Genomic DNA, 15809 nt, shown 5'->3' on the forward strand with positions numbered 1-15809 from the left:
TGCCCTATCTCCTATCTCTCCTGTGCTGATATGAAAAGTTAAACGGGCTATTGTGAGCTGCAGATGAGGCAAAATAACTGCTGTCACAAAATTCACAAGGACAAGAAGACTGATTATTTTTGATGTGTTAGTTCTGAGCAAAATCTATGACAAATTACCTTATTAAACCTCAAGACAGCTCAACAAGATAGATGCAATTTTATTTACATTTTTTAGAAAGAAAATGAGAGTTATATGATTCCAGTGGCCTTTTAGCACATGTCTCTAAAGTGAAGGTAGCATTTAAAAGTAAGGAATGTGAAACACTGAGACTTAGCTGTTAACCACTCTGGTGCAAGGAGCTTTTAAATTAAAATAAAATAAAAGTTCTGCATATGGCCTGATCACCTGGAGGCAATGCATTATAACTTTCAAATCTTTGGAGCACTATAGAAATAGACATTGCTTAATCAAATTCAGTCACTTTACTGATTATCAGAGAGGTACAGAGAGGTGATATCATTACTCCAGACTAAATCATTAGATGTGGCAGAATTGGATCATATGGAGTTCCTAGACTTTCTCTTCCACAGTGATTACAAATACAGATTGTGAAATTTGCTTGGATGTCAGGTAATATAAAGTTGTGTTTACCTTCTAGAAAAATAGAACATAATGTTTCCCAACGTGGAATACCCCAACCAGAGATCTATAAAGATATACATTTGCTAGGTGGAAATTTTCACTGGTGAGTGTGCTGAATACAATTACTAAGCTATAAGTACAAACAATGCCAAGCAGATGCCTCCATGTAGTACAAGAAGGGCATTAAAAAGTCATTTAAAGGGGCCAGAGAGATAGCATGGAGGTAGGGTGTTTGCCTTTAGAAGGATGGTGGTTTGAATCCAGGCATCCTATGTGATCCCCTGTGTCTGCCAGGAGTGATTTCTGAGCAGAGAACCAGGAGTAACTCCTGGACATTGCCAGGTGTGACCCAAAAATCAAAAACCAAAAAAAAAAAAAAATAAATAACAACAAAAAAAAATGACAACAAAAACTAAAAGGTCATTAAAGTCATAGAAACAGTACAAAAGGCCAAAGATCAGGAATTATTAACAAAAGATATATAAAACACCTGGAGTACTAGACTCTGCCAACAATGCAATGGACGTATGTGAAAACATGCTAATTAAAATATGAAAAATAATTTGTAAGTTACACTCGTAAACAGTAGTGTATGTTCAATGGCTGAAACCCAACTATGAACATTTTGTAACCATGGTGCTTAAATAAATTATTAAAATGCTAAATTAGCTTTAGCTACTATGACTATGCTGTTTTTCTTTTCTTTCTCATTCCTCACTTCAACAAAAGCTAGATTCCTAGAAACAGTCTACTTTTATCCTAAAATCCCCACTGTGCTGATCCTCATGTTCAAAAATTACTCTCACCTCTGACTGCTGCTCAGACCAGAGGATTTTTTTTTTGTAGACTACCAAAAACAACAAAGGTTAATCTATATAGGCTCTGTAAAACAAAAGAGCGGGAAAGTTGCACTGGTGAAGGGGGCTATGCATTCTCTAGCTGAAACTCAATTATGAACATGTTTGTAACAATGGTGCTTCAATAAATTTTATGTAAAAAAGAACTTCCAAAAGAAAGAGCCTGAAAAGAGCAGGAGCCCTTGAAAGCAGACAATTCCAGAGAGGATCCTTAAACCTCCACGTAGTCAGTCATTTTGGAGAATCTGCTTTTCATGGAAACCAGGGACTAGCTCTTAGCTACTGGAACCAGATGGCAGGTCCACTGGCTGGGACTGGGTGTGTCCAGCACTCCAACAAGGAAATGAACTGCAACCTAAGATTACTTGTCACCATCTCCATCACAACTGGGAAACAAAACATCTGGGTGACACACATTACTTTTCATTTTTCAAAATTCTTTCTCAGTTTTGTGAAGGTAAACGGGAGTGAAGGATAAGGATAAGGATAAGCAGGATAAGGATAAGGATAAGGATAAGCAGGTTTTGGGCTGTCCCTGAGGCAGCCTTCCTAACATACAACAGCAGGCCAATACTGCCACCACCTGTCCATGCTCCCCATTAGCGGCCACTAAATGTTTCTCAAATGCATTTTGAGGAATTGCTTCTTTTCTTCCTCATAACAACTTTAGAAGAAACTGAGAAGTGGACAGGACAAAGGAGCAAGATTTTCTTTTGAACAGAGCAGACATATCATATGCTGGCATATTATTTCTTCATACATATGCTGGCAGAAAAGTGAAGAATACATGCATGAAGAAATCAAAGGGAAACCAAGGCAACTGTCTGTCACTAACAGATCATCAAGATGCATTTGTATTTCATGAATGGATGCCTTTTTCAAACACTGCAATTATACCTTTTGATATTTTAATTCACATATGCACCTAATAGTTTATAGAGTCAGCCCTAAAGAAACCAAGACAAAAGTCAAGTGTGAGCTTTTTGAGATAGATTATAGATTTAGGTTATCCATTCACTTATTCACAATAACTACTACCAAGAGTAGGCCAAGTGTTTCCTCTTCAGAGAAGCTGAAACACAGAGAGTGGGGTCTGGTAAGAAAAGGAATATAGAATTATATGGTTTCCCTGTAAAGTAAAGGGTATATGATTTTTCTTCCATGGTATAGATATAACAAGTCATAGCATGATGGTGCTTAGCTTTCAGACATATGAACAATTATAGATTAATGGATCAGAATTGAGACCACAGTGATAAATCCCCAGATATGTGGACTATTACTCCATGGAAAATGAATTGGTTGCATGAAGTGGAGCAAGGAAAGCCTCTTCAACAAATGGTGTTGGGAAAATGGGGTTACCACTTTCTTAAAAAAGAAATTGAAACTTTATCTCATACCATACACAATAGTTAATTCAAAGTGAATAAAGAGCTAAAGATTAGCCCCAAACCATAAACTACTCTGACAAAAAAAAAAAAAAACAACACAGCCATAATTTGCTACAATCTGGACTTCAAAAGGGTCTTTAATGATCTCATCGCTGGCAAAATAACAAAACCCCAAAGAAAACAAATATAGAACTATGCAAAATTCAAAAGGCTTTGCATGGCAAAATAACTCAGGTAAATTAAAGAGATACTCAGCTAATTGGCAGAAAACATTCATATATAAGGACAAACATCCAAAATTCTATGAAGCACTCAAAAAACTCATCAACCAGAAAATCAACAACCTCATGAAAAAATGGGAAGAAAGAAATAAACACTTCCATGAATATAGGGATGGACAATAAGATATAAAAAGTACTTATGATCATTTTGTATCAGGGAAACAAATCAAAGTGACAATAAAATCTCACCTCAGAGATAGCATGGAGGCAAGGCGTTTGCCTTTCATGCAGGAGGTCATCAGTTCGAATCCCGGCATCCCATATGGTCCCCCGTGACTGCCAGGAGCAATTTCTGAGCCTGGAGCCAGGAATAACCCCTGAGCACTGCCGGGTGTGACCCAAAAACCACACACACAAAAAAAATCTCACCTCATACCAGTGAGAATATACTTTAAAAAAGCAAAGACAACAAATGGTGGGAAGAATGTGGTGATAAAAGGAATTCTCATTCATTGTGATCTGAGTGTCACCTGGTTGGAATGTCAGTCTCAATGGCAAATAATAAGGTTTCTCAAGAAGGTGGGAATGAAGTTCCCATTTCACCCAGATATCCCACTACTAGGAATAACCAGAAGTACCTTCAAGCACAAAAAGCATGCATTTGGAAAGATATATGCACACATATGTTCACTACAAATCTTAGTGCAATAGCCTGGATATAGAAGCAACCCAAAACATCCAAAAGAGATGAATAAATGAAGAAATTGTGATACCTATACACAATGGAATATCATGCAACTACTAGGAAGAAAATAAGTCATGCATTTTTTAGAGCCTGAGATTAGACAGTATCATACTAAATAAAATAAGCCAAAAGCAGAAATATTAATATAAGAGAATCTAAACTGCAGTACATCTAGAAACAAATCAAGGACATGAAAAACATCAACTGATAACATACCTTGAATACTGAAATACTTATCTGAGACTGTTAGATTTGGAGATGGGGTAGAGGCAAAAATAGGTTACCTAGATATAATGCAGGAATGTAAGTGGAGGGTCTTAAGCACATGGATTATGCTAAAGGTGGTAAGTATATGCCCTAAAAGCATAACTGCCTATCACTAAATAATGAAAGGATAGTTGAGAAAAAGTAATGATGGACCAGAGGTGACATAAGGTTTGAGCATATCAGTGGGTTATGGGTACTTCAGGGGTGGTGATGGCAGTAACTTTGAATATCAACATAAATACTTGTATCCCCATTATCTAAATTATAATCATCTAAAAATTTAAATTACAAAAAATGACCTGCTATCATCTAGAAAGCCCAGTGAACAAGAAATAAGCAGAAAATTAACCCTAGACTTTTGGAAACTTGTGGTTAAAGGTGAACCTATTGACCCAAACTAGTTGATCAATATTAAGATTAAGATAGTTAGGGACCAAATTGCTAGTCTAAGAGTTATTAAGGAGAGGGTCTGTGCCTTTCTTGTCTCCTTCACAGGATCTTTAGTAGTATATCAGGGTGACAGCCATGGAAAATGAATGGGTGAGCAAATGGAAGTCATGGAAGGGAGAGATACCATGTTACCATAAGATCAGAGAGTGACTATTTCTCATCTGTAAACATCGGGCTTTGAGGTCATTCCTGGGCCAACTGATTTCTCATAGCCCAAAGATCAAAGAGGAGTCAGCTGGTACCTGTAGCTGTGTGACCACTTCAGGATGATGCAAATCTTTTACAGGGAGACCAGACCAGAGCTACCCACTGGTTCATGTGGAGTTTAAGCACTGGAATGTGTCTAATCCAAACAACAAAATCCATGCCAGTTCTTGAAGGCAATGCAAAGTGAACATAAAATAGCTCATTAATTATTCTTATACTGATTGCATGTTGAAATAATGTTTTAGATATCCTATAGTATCCTATATATCCATATATGAATCTGTATCCAATATATCCACCCCATATAATTTAATTTTACCTGTTCTTAAGCTTCTCACGCATCTTCTTGAAATTATAAAACTAAAACAGTGACTTGAATTATATTTCTCTTGAATAGCAACTGTCTAAAATATTTCAAGTAGCAAGAAATGTGAACTTCCAGAGGTCACAGAAATAGCAACAGTACCGCCTCTTCCACCTCCCAGTGCAATACTGGGGATTGGAAGATAGGTGTCATGTCATCCTGCCACCTTTTATCTTTATAACATAGAATTAAAGTAACTAATATTGAAGCCAAGAACTTTTCCCCTAAATTAATGCAAGACATCTATCTGTTAAATGACAATTTGTATACTTAAAGAAATTTTGTGAAGGATTAATACATTATTTTATAATTAGCCAAAAACATTTCCTTTCTGATTCCTTCTGGAACCTTGTCACTGTAGTGACAGCATTCCAACAGCCTTTGCTAAAAACTGAGCACTTTATGTCAAATATGTGCCTGACTGACACTCCATTTGCCTAAAGCCAATAGCTTTTCTCTTCCTGAATCTATCAGAATGACTTTTCTTAATAAACCCTGACTCCACTCTAAAGTAGAACTTAAATATTCTAAACTAATAGTTAAAAATATCTATTCCATCTTAATAATAAACAAAATTTTTTTCCTAGCTGATTGAATTACTACTGACAAAAAATACTGATTTGAAAGTATAAATCACCTCCAAGGGAAAGATGTCACTTTTATTTTAGGCATTCATTTTCCTTTTGAATTTAGGATCAAAATCTATAATTAAAGATATTTTATATCTATCTGTACTCTTCCTTCTTTGTCCTTTATATCTTGAAATTCCATGTTTTAAAATAATTATCCAACTGCAGAGAATGTCTCAGAATACCAGGCTAACGCTTGGTGTGTATATCTCCTGAGAAGAAGGCAGAGAAAGAGGTGGGAGACTCGTGGATAAAGGGGGAAGTTTGAATGGTGAAATACTCAATCAACAATGATAATAAAGATGTGGACTGGGTAACTTATGTAGATTCTTAGGACATTTCATATATATTAGGAACCTAAATTTAGGACACCGACATGCCCGCTGTAGTCATTGAGACTTAAAGGAAAAAGTGGAGTGTTAAGTCATATGAGATGACATGTAGACTCTAAAACAAGGAAGCTGAGTACTGGAGTGATAAATAGTACTGTATAGGACACTTGCCTCCCACATGTCCAACCTGGGTTCACAGTCCCCAGTATTGCATATGTCCTCTGAGCATTATTAGGAGTGATTCCTGAGTACAGTGCCAGGAGTAAGTCCTAAGTACTGCTGGGTATGACTGAAAAACCAAAAACTTAAATAAATAAATAAATAATATAAAGAAGATAAACAGCGAGTTTAACTCTGAGTTAAATATCCCTCTTGAGGCAATTGAGCTAGGAAGAATGTGTGTGAAAGAGAAAGGGAGGGAAGGATAAAGAGAGAGGAAAAGAATAAAAAGGAGAAAGAAACAGAATCACCTTAGATGAGTTGTTTCTATATTATTCTTACTAAAAGAAGTTTTCAAAAATCTCATACTATTATATCCTAAATATATCTCCCCAGAACATTACCATCAACTAAAATTAACTGAAATTGTTTGAGGATCCCATGGTTAAAAATTAAAATAGTTTGGCTTCCTTAGCATGAAACTTTATAATGAAGTTCATGAGTTAATAGTACGTACTTATAAACCTCAAAGAATAGTAAAAATTTTCCTCCAAACTGGAAAATATTTCCCTCTCTGGGGATTAATCTAAAGAAACCATTAGGTTTATTATTTCCCTGATTGCATTTATTACTATTTAATGCACATCAAATATTCTATTAAGTGCTCGTGTATTTTGATAGATAAAATTGAAAAATTTCATTGCTACCTTTGAGGATAAAAATTCTAATTAGGAAGATTAGAAACACGCAAAAGGTAGTTCATAATAAAATCCTACATACCGTGAGAATAAGTTTCAAATACAGAACCGAAAATTATTGGATGGTAGATTCTAAATGTCATGATTCTTTTCCTTTCTAAATATAACAGTGTAAGTAGAGGACAAACAAAGGAAAAAATGAGCCAGTTAAAGGGGGAAAAATATATCTGTGAAATTAAGCTTCAGACAAATTGTATCCTTTTTGCTGAAACAAATACAAATATAACTAATAAAAATCTGTAGGTAAATCACAAAGCTTTATTTTCCATCATTAAAAATATAATATTTTGGATAAAAGAAAAAGTAGTAGCACAGAGGTAGGATGTTTGCCTTCCATGGGCCAACCTGGTACAGACACAGGTTTGATCTCTGGCATCCCATATGGTATCCAAGCCTGCCAGGGGAGATTTCTGAATGCAGAGCCAGGAATAACCTCTGCACGCTGCATGCTGTGGCCCACAGACCAAAATAATAATAATAATTAATAATAATTTTTAAATGCAATAGTTCAGAACCAGGAGACAATGCTGACCTGAATTCAATTTTTGGCAACATACAATCCACTGAGCATCACCTAATACAGTTCTGTATGCCCCCAAGATCATTAGATGTGACTCTCAAGATCCATAGCACTGCCACAGTGGCCTGGAAAACCCTGGCATTACAAAGATCAAGTGTCACTGTATTATCAGGCACTTCCACTGAACCAGTGGCCTGGTTGATGGAAAATCACCAATGAGATCTTGAACCTCCGGAACACTGCTTGGCACCCCCACACCCAAATGCAGGAATTTAATTGTGCCCATTCACTTTCTTAACCACCATGACAATTTCTTAATAACGAATGGAAGAGCTGAAGCAATAGTATGAAAGTACAAGGGTTAAAGCATTTTATTTACATGGAGCTGACTCTAGTTAGAGCCATTGCAACCACAGGGTACAAGGAACATTACCTGATGTGACTATAACCAGGGTCAAGAATAAGAAGACCTGGGTTGGGCCCGAAACACAAAAACAAAAAACTTGTGAGTCAGTATTTTTTAAAGAAGTTATTAATCTATAATCTTCATTTTAATAACTCAGGTTGTAGAACAGACATTGTAAAACTGATCAATCAAAACATAATTGGCCAAGTATGAATCCATGAAGATGATAACAAAACTTCTAACTCTTAAGGACTCTCATTCTTGTAAAAGGTAGAAATGTTAAGGGGTTGGGAAGTTAGAATGAAGAACAAACCCTCACAAGGACAATAAAAGATGGGAAAAATAAAAGAAAATCTTTAGATTCTAGTTTGAGAACCTACCGTTCCATCCCCTCCACAGGCCAAAATTCGCAGATTTGGTACTTTCCTGTACAACTCAAGCCTGTGGAGGAAATAGAAGAATAAGTAAATAAAACACACAGCTAGCCACAGCAGAGAAAATCTCTATGATTGGCCCAGAGGAGAGAGTAAAACACCATGAGGATAATATTATCACAAGTAGCAACCCGGTAATCACAGCAATTGGTTAGAGGTTAACAACATTTAATTTTTTTTATTGTGATCGAAATGAATTACAATTCTTTCACAGTAATATTTGAGGCAATAGTGACAATGAATGAGGGGCATTACCACCACCAATGAACAAACATTATTTTTAATGGTCTATATCAAAATGATATTTGAGGATGTCCTAGAATTGGCCCTATGACTAAATCAGCATATTATTTTCCTGATTTTTCCTCTCTCCATTATTTTACTCCTTCAGTTCTTAAGGGAACAAAACAACACCATTAGCAGGAAACCACCAGTATTTCTAGTTCTCCTTATTATGTGTTATTAGTTTTTTTAGTTTAGGTTTCCCTTGTTTTTTCCCAATTTTAATCCCAAACTTGTTATTTCCCAATTTTAATCCCACCCATATCTTTTTTTAGAGATAAGGATTTTGGGAAATTAATTGCTTACAAAGCATGATGACATCTACATTTCCATCTCTCTCTTTCAACACACTAATACCCTGAGCCTCTATTTATATCTTCTTTACTAATTTTTATCTATTTTCTATTTTTTCTAAGTAATAATCTATGATTGCATTTTATCCTTCATGTTGGTTCTCAAAAAATATACATGGATTCCACATCTGCTTCAGTGATGCTCTGAATGGCTTCTCTCTAGGAAACATAATGTAGTTAAGTGAAGTATTTTCTCTAGAAATGCTACCATGTTCATTATGCTCTGTAAATAATCTACCAAAAGTCTAATAAAAGTAAAAAATCTTAAGAAAAGTAAGGAACATAAAGTATAAAAATCAGAGTAGAATATTTGTATTAGAACATTTCAATACAGAAAACAGATAGAAAGAAGTCTTATAGCAAACTCTAGTGGCAAAAATGCTCATAGGTTAAGAGAATAATAGAAAGAAATAATATTTCTCCTGTATGCTTAAAATATATCATTTTTCATTTCATCTGAGAATATTATTAATTTCCTAAAAGTGACTATGAGTTGATGTTTCTTTGCCCAAATATCATTACTTATTTTAAAGTAAGGAATATCATTTAATCCCTATTGTATGTCAGAAAACATCCAAACTAGGTGGGTTTTAAAAATCATCAAACAACAGAAATGTCCCTGTTCTTTTTCACCATGAAACCTGGCATAATATATATGGTTCACATAACCTACAACTAAACTTTATTTCAATGTTTCTAAAAAATAGCAGGTAAAGTTCACAAAATTAAGAGCTCCACTTTTTCTGGTGTATAAATTATAGGTATAACCAATCAATCAATTTGTCTTAAATGTATACATACAGACACAACCTCATAATCAAATGTGTGAACATATAGTTCTTTGAATTTAGACATGCATAAGTAGAAAAATGATAGATTTGGGTCAGAAAGATAGTATAGTGGGTAGGATGCCTGCCTTGCATGCAACCACTCTAGGTCCAATCCCTGGCATCACATGTAGTTCTCTGGGTACCATGAAGAGTAATTCCTGAGGCCCAGAGAGATAGCACAGCGGCATTTGCCTTGCAAGCAGCCGATCCAGGACCAAAGGTGGTTGGTTCGAATCCCAGTGTCCCATATGGTCCCCCGTGCCTGCCAGGAGCTATTTCTGAGCAGACAGCCAGGTGTAACCCCTGAGCAATGCCGGGTGTGGCCCAAAAAACAAAAAAAAGAGAGAGAGAGAGAGAGAGAGAGAAGTTCCTGACTACAGAACCAGGAGTAAGTCCTGTACATTACCAGGTGTTCCCCCCCCAAAAAAAAAGAAAAAGAAGAAAAACTTATTAATAATTTCATATATATAACCAAACTATTAAACTATAAAAATGCTGTAAGTAGTCAGAGTTATAAACCAGAAGATAGGAGTTGAATGAATTAACCCAGTGAAGAAAGCATTAATAAAAATTTCAAAGAGAGCACAGATGAAAATATAGATTAAAATATGGTTAAGAACAGTTTCACAAAATAATCAAATTATGAAGTGTGAGTCTGAAGCAGACAGTCCTTCTCAATTGTTTAAAATAGCATGGACCACAGAGGGTGTTTTCAGACTTACGCATCTTTGGGCCCTTCCTGAGAAAGATCAAAGACTTGCCGTGGATTCAGGTACCACATGAACATCTGCAAAACTTTGGTTCCCTGTAAAGGAAAAACAATGATAATAGGAAGAAATTGCCAGGTATCAGTTGCTCATTAAAATAAAATAGCTTTTTATAAAAATAAATGTCTAAACTCTAAATGATAAAGATAAAATTCTAGGCTTTTGACAAAAACATATTAAATACCTAGATTTGTCTCCAATATGAAGTTTAAGGTAAATTTCTTAAACTCATTAGCCCAACTTTCTTCTCTTTAATGCAGAGGTAAGAAAGCCTGGTTCCCAAATTAGTTTTAAGGATGCTGCAATAACACAATTACACTTAGTAAAAATGTCTACTGAATTTACCATGACTACTTAATGAGGAAAATCCATATATAAATATTTAGTGTGACAACTTATTCATGTTTATTTTGAAAATTACTATTGGCTTTGTACAATAAGAAATACAGATTATATTGGTTCGTTAGATTTTATTAAAAAATTAACAAGGGTTTCAGTCATGTAAAGAACACCACCCATCACCAGTGCAACATTCCCATCACAAATGTCCCAAATCTCCCTCCTCCCCACCCAACCCCTGCCTGTACTCTAGACAGGCTTTCTATTTCCCTTGTACATTCTCATTATTAGGATAGTTCAAAACGTAATTTCTCTAACTAAACTCATCCCTGTTTTTGTTGAGCTTCATGAGGTGAGCTGTAACTTCCAGCTCTTTTCTCTTTCGTGTCTGAAAGTTATTATTGCAAGAATGTCTTTCATTTTTCTTAAAACCCATAGATGAGTAAGACCATTCTGTGTCTTTCTTTCTCTCTCTGACTTATTTCACTGTTGTTTAAATTTAAAAAATTAAAAAAAAAAGAAAGAAAAGAAAACCTAAAAAAAAATACAACTTACTGAACTTAAAAACAAATAACTGTAGTACAATGCCTGTCTTGAATACAGGCAGAGGATGAGAAGGGGGGAAGGGGTAATGTTACACTGGTGAAGGGGAGGGTGTTCTGGTTATAACTGTAACCCAACTATGATCATGCTACTTAAATAAAAAATATATTTAAAAAAAGAAAATAAAAAAAATTTAATTTAATTTTAAAAAAGACAAAAAAAATTAACATGGGGCCGGAGAGATAGCACAGCGGTAAGGCGTTTGCCTTGCATGCAGAAGGATGGTGGTTCGAATCCCGGCATCCCATATGGTGCCCTGAGCCTGCTGGGGGCAATTTCTGAGCATAGAGCCAGGAGTAACCCCTGAGCACTGCTGGATGTGACCCAAAAACCAAAAAAAAAAAAAATTAACACATGCAAACTGCCTCATGCTTGTACTTTATTGGGAGAACTTTTCTGGCTAATGTTAATTTTCTTGATACTTTTTCAATTTCCATATCTGTATCTGTGTGAGTCAAACATTTCTCTCTCACACAGACATTTTGGAAGTTTTTAAGTGATTGTTCTACATGCCAGAATACCATCATAAATGCTAAACTGATTAGCATGGAAGATACAATGCAGCTCTGGTGATTACTGATTTTTCATTTATTTCTATTTTTAATTATTGTTCCAATATTATTGTTTGATACATACTATTACACCAAGTTTACCACCAAAGTATCAAAATGCTCACACAATTATTCCAATGTCTTTTCCCTGCCTTTTACAGCATCCTCAGATAAGGTTCTATTGGCCACAGGGAGATAACTTTTTAAGGAATATTAAACAAAGAAAACATAAAAGAAGTGCCCTTTTATTATGAAATATCAAAAGCACTTTAAAATAAAGCAGGTTCCTCATTTTATGTAACCACAGAATTCACTTCTACAATATTTGATCATCTGGGCACAACTCATGGCTTATAATTAGAAAGACACCATTTCTTTCTAGAAACTGTTGCAAGTTAGTATATACTACTGTACTATATTTGAGAATCAACCTAGTAGTGTAGAAATAAGACCATGTTTCAGTCAGAATTAGCTGATTTATTAACTAGATAATCATGAGCATTTAAAATCTTACTGAAACCCAACTACAAACATGTTTGCAATCGTGGTGCTTAAATAAAGATATTATTCAAAAAATAAATAAAATCTTATAAATCATAAGAAAGCTAGAACCTCCCTATATCCCTTCCTTATATAATCTTCTTCAAGACCTTGGGAGGGTTCATCTCCTTCTAGAAATGACCCTGACTGGTCAGTTTGGGGGCTATTGACATATGAATTAATGTTTTGTTCAGCTTTTTCAAACATTTCATAGAAATTCAGCATATAAACTAGGAGGACAACTGTTGGGGACTGACTTGTTTGAGGCCATATTGCTGTTCTTTCTGCCATAGCCCAGCTTTTCACCTAAAAGCCATTTTGCAGTCTTGCTGTGAATTTTTTTGAGCTAAAGAGAAAGGCATGCAGCTGCAAGATATAATTAGCTCTAGCCCGGAGGAGAGCAAAAGCTGCCTGGTACCGTTATCAGAAACTAGGCCTCACTCCTTAAGACCACATTCCGGAGTGAACTAGGCTATTATCAATAAGTGTATGCTACATTGTCTGTTCAAGATCACTGAGGCAGGCACATCTCGCACCACCTCCTGATAGTTAAGCAATTAGGAATGCAGCTGGAAGGTCACTAGAAATTTCCATGGAAACAGCACGTTCATCATAACTTGAAGGTCATCCAGCCCCCCTAGACCCACTGCCCACTTCCTTATTTAGAGAATGCCTAAATTTCTTTGTTCCTTGAAACCTGAAATATATCCTTGCCTTGTATGGGCCTTCGCGCCAAAAGTATGACTGACATCACCTTTGTACTGCCCCCTTCTCCTTCACTATATAAGAAGGAACTGTAGCCAATAAAGGGACCCTTGAACAGTGAGACGCTGCCTTGGGTCTTTATTATTAACCTCTCTCAGATTTCTTACAGGTGTGGTTGTGCCTTCACTCAGCAAAATAGGAGTGCAGTCGTCTGAGAAGCTTCCCCAGCTAATTCCTGCTGGCCGGGCCCCCCTGGGGGGCTTCAGGACCCCGCATTTTGGCGCCCAACGCTGGGCTCGAAGACCACCGCCACACTCCGAACGACTACGGGTCGGCGAGTCCGGAGCTGTTTCGTAAATCGCAGGATATACCCCATCCGGGTAGGCGTTGAAACGAGTTAGCCTTAATCAAATATTTAAACTGCAGTTTTTTCAGTCGTTCTGATCACCGCCCCTGATTGGCTCTTGGGGCTTCGCCCGTTGGCTTCACTTCCATGGGTGTTTTCATTGAGTACTGAACTTAAATTCATTATTGATATTCAGTCTGAGTTGAAAGCCAGACATGTAGAGGTTACCAAAAAAGAATATTTGTAATTTTCTTATGTTTATTCATAATGTATGTCATTGGTTTATTATTACCTGTCCAGAAATTGTTGCGTCCACTTGGGACAAAGTAGGACATGAAATGAGTGATTATTTTGTAAATAATGATGATTCACAGAAGGAAAAAATTATGTTCCAATATTGGAGCCTGTTAAGAGATATCATTGTAACTAAAAATGCCGGAACCGCCAAAGACATCATCCATGCCGTTGAATCTCATGTACAACAAGTCTCCCGTGAGTGTTCCAGGACTCCCTCTCGTTCTAATTCTGTCTCTCATCTCCCTTCTCCCTCTGAGAATACTTCCCCTTGTCCTCCCTCCACCACTGACCTTTGTCTCCAAAGTAACTAATGCTCTTAAAGATCTCTCTAATGCTTCTCATTTATATCCCTCCCTTACTTCTGTCCATGCTTCTGCTCTATGCACCCAGACCCCTACAGAAGAGGCCGCTGCACCCTCTGTGCAAAATCCTAAACAGCCCTTCACTTCCCTAGCTTCAGCTCCGTCCCTGTTTCACCACCCTCCCCTCCTTAGCCAGCAATTGCAACAATACAAAGCCTTTAATTGGAAAAGCCTCAAAGAGCCATTTCAAGCCGTAACCTCCTATGGCCCCCAAGCCCCTTACACGCTCTCCTGCTTAGAATCTAAAAGCTGAACTCTTTGTCTCTTGGGAAGTTAACTTTTTTTTCCGCTGCAAAGCCCTTGCAGACAGGCAGGAATTCTGATCTCTAAGCTCGTATAGCTGGCCTCGCCTCTTTTCATACCTTAAAGGTACAGCACACACTTTCCAGGTCCCAGCTTGCCAACATGGCTCTTGCTGCCCTCTGCGCCTGGAAGTCGCTCCCCAGAGCCGGCATTCCAGCAGCTCCCCCACACCGGCAACAAACTGTTGCTGCTTTCTCCCCCCCCCCCCCATTTTTCTGACTTGAGTTCCCAACTCACCACAATTACATCCATGGTCTCTCACCTCTCTAACAAACTTGATAATGCTCTTGGCTCAAAAACCAGCGCTACCTTTCCTGTCTTTCTCCCTAATGGAGAAAGTCTTCCCCCGCCTGCTCAGCAGCCTCCACCGCGGAGAACGCTCAGTCCCTAACCATGGCAGATTCCCTCCTCTCACCGCTCCCCCTCTTAAAGCTATAGAAATGAAACTACTTGGCCAAATTAAAAATCTTAAACAAATCTTAAGCCTTCAAAAACAGGCTGCTTCTCTTAATTCACAGGTTTCTGCCCTTCAGGCGTTTCCCCCCCCCTCCTAAATCTATAGTTGTCTGTCCTCTGCCCACTGAATTCCACGGCCAGGCCCCCCCTCTTGAGAACTCAAAGAGACAAACTAATGAAAGTGAGGCTAAGTGCCATAAAACAGAAACTGCTGCAGTGCCTACAAAAAATTCTAAGGGCACAGTAAGCAGGATAATTACAAAGTATCATCTGCTAAGCCATAAAACCTTGCGATATCTACACTTTGCTGTTAAAACTTCTGAGCCTAATGTACCCTTTACTTTGCTCAAACCAATCCTCAGCCTCCTTCAGCCTCTTTCCTGCCAGCCTTGGAGAACAGCCAGCTCAAGCCCTGACACTCCCACTTTAAGCCTTCCAATTCACCTTGAAATACCCAATCTTTGTTATTCAAAAAAAAAAAAAAAAAAAAAAAATCTGAAAAGTAGCATCTCTTGCATATTCTCAAATCAATTAATAAAACCATGATTCTCATGGTGCTTTTGCAACCCAGACTCCCCTCTTCGGTTGCCATTCCCTCTAATTCCAATAAATTAGTAATTAATCTTAAAAGATTGCTTTTTTTTTTTTCTTCTCTATATCATTACACCCTGCTAACTGTAAATAATTTGCCTCTAGCCTTCCTGCTGTTAA

The 15809-nt window shown here is 37.1% G+C and overlaps 1 protein-coding gene across 1 annotated transcript in view; it reads right to left on the reverse strand.

Moving 5' to 3' along the window:
* DGKI (diacylglycerol kinase iota) overlaps positions 1-15809 on the reverse strand; it is a 503984-nt gene that overhangs the window by 204092 nt on the left and 284083 nt on the right. The window contains exons 11-12 of the mRNA XM_049774493.1: positions 10552-10634; positions 8311-8371 (exon numbers count right to left, since the gene is read on the reverse strand). Coding sequence (XP_049630450.1) covers positions 8311-8371; positions 10552-10634 — 144 coding nt within the window. The remainder of the gene's footprint in view (positions 1-8310; positions 8372-10551; positions 10635-15809) is intronic.

The sequence above is a fragment of the Suncus etruscus genome, chromosome 1 (genome assembly GCF_024139225.1).
Source record: "Suncus etruscus isolate mSunEtr1 chromosome 1, mSunEtr1.pri.cur, whole genome shotgun sequence".
Taxonomy (NCBI): Eukaryota; Metazoa; Chordata; class Mammalia; order Eulipotyphla; family Soricidae; genus Suncus; species Suncus etruscus.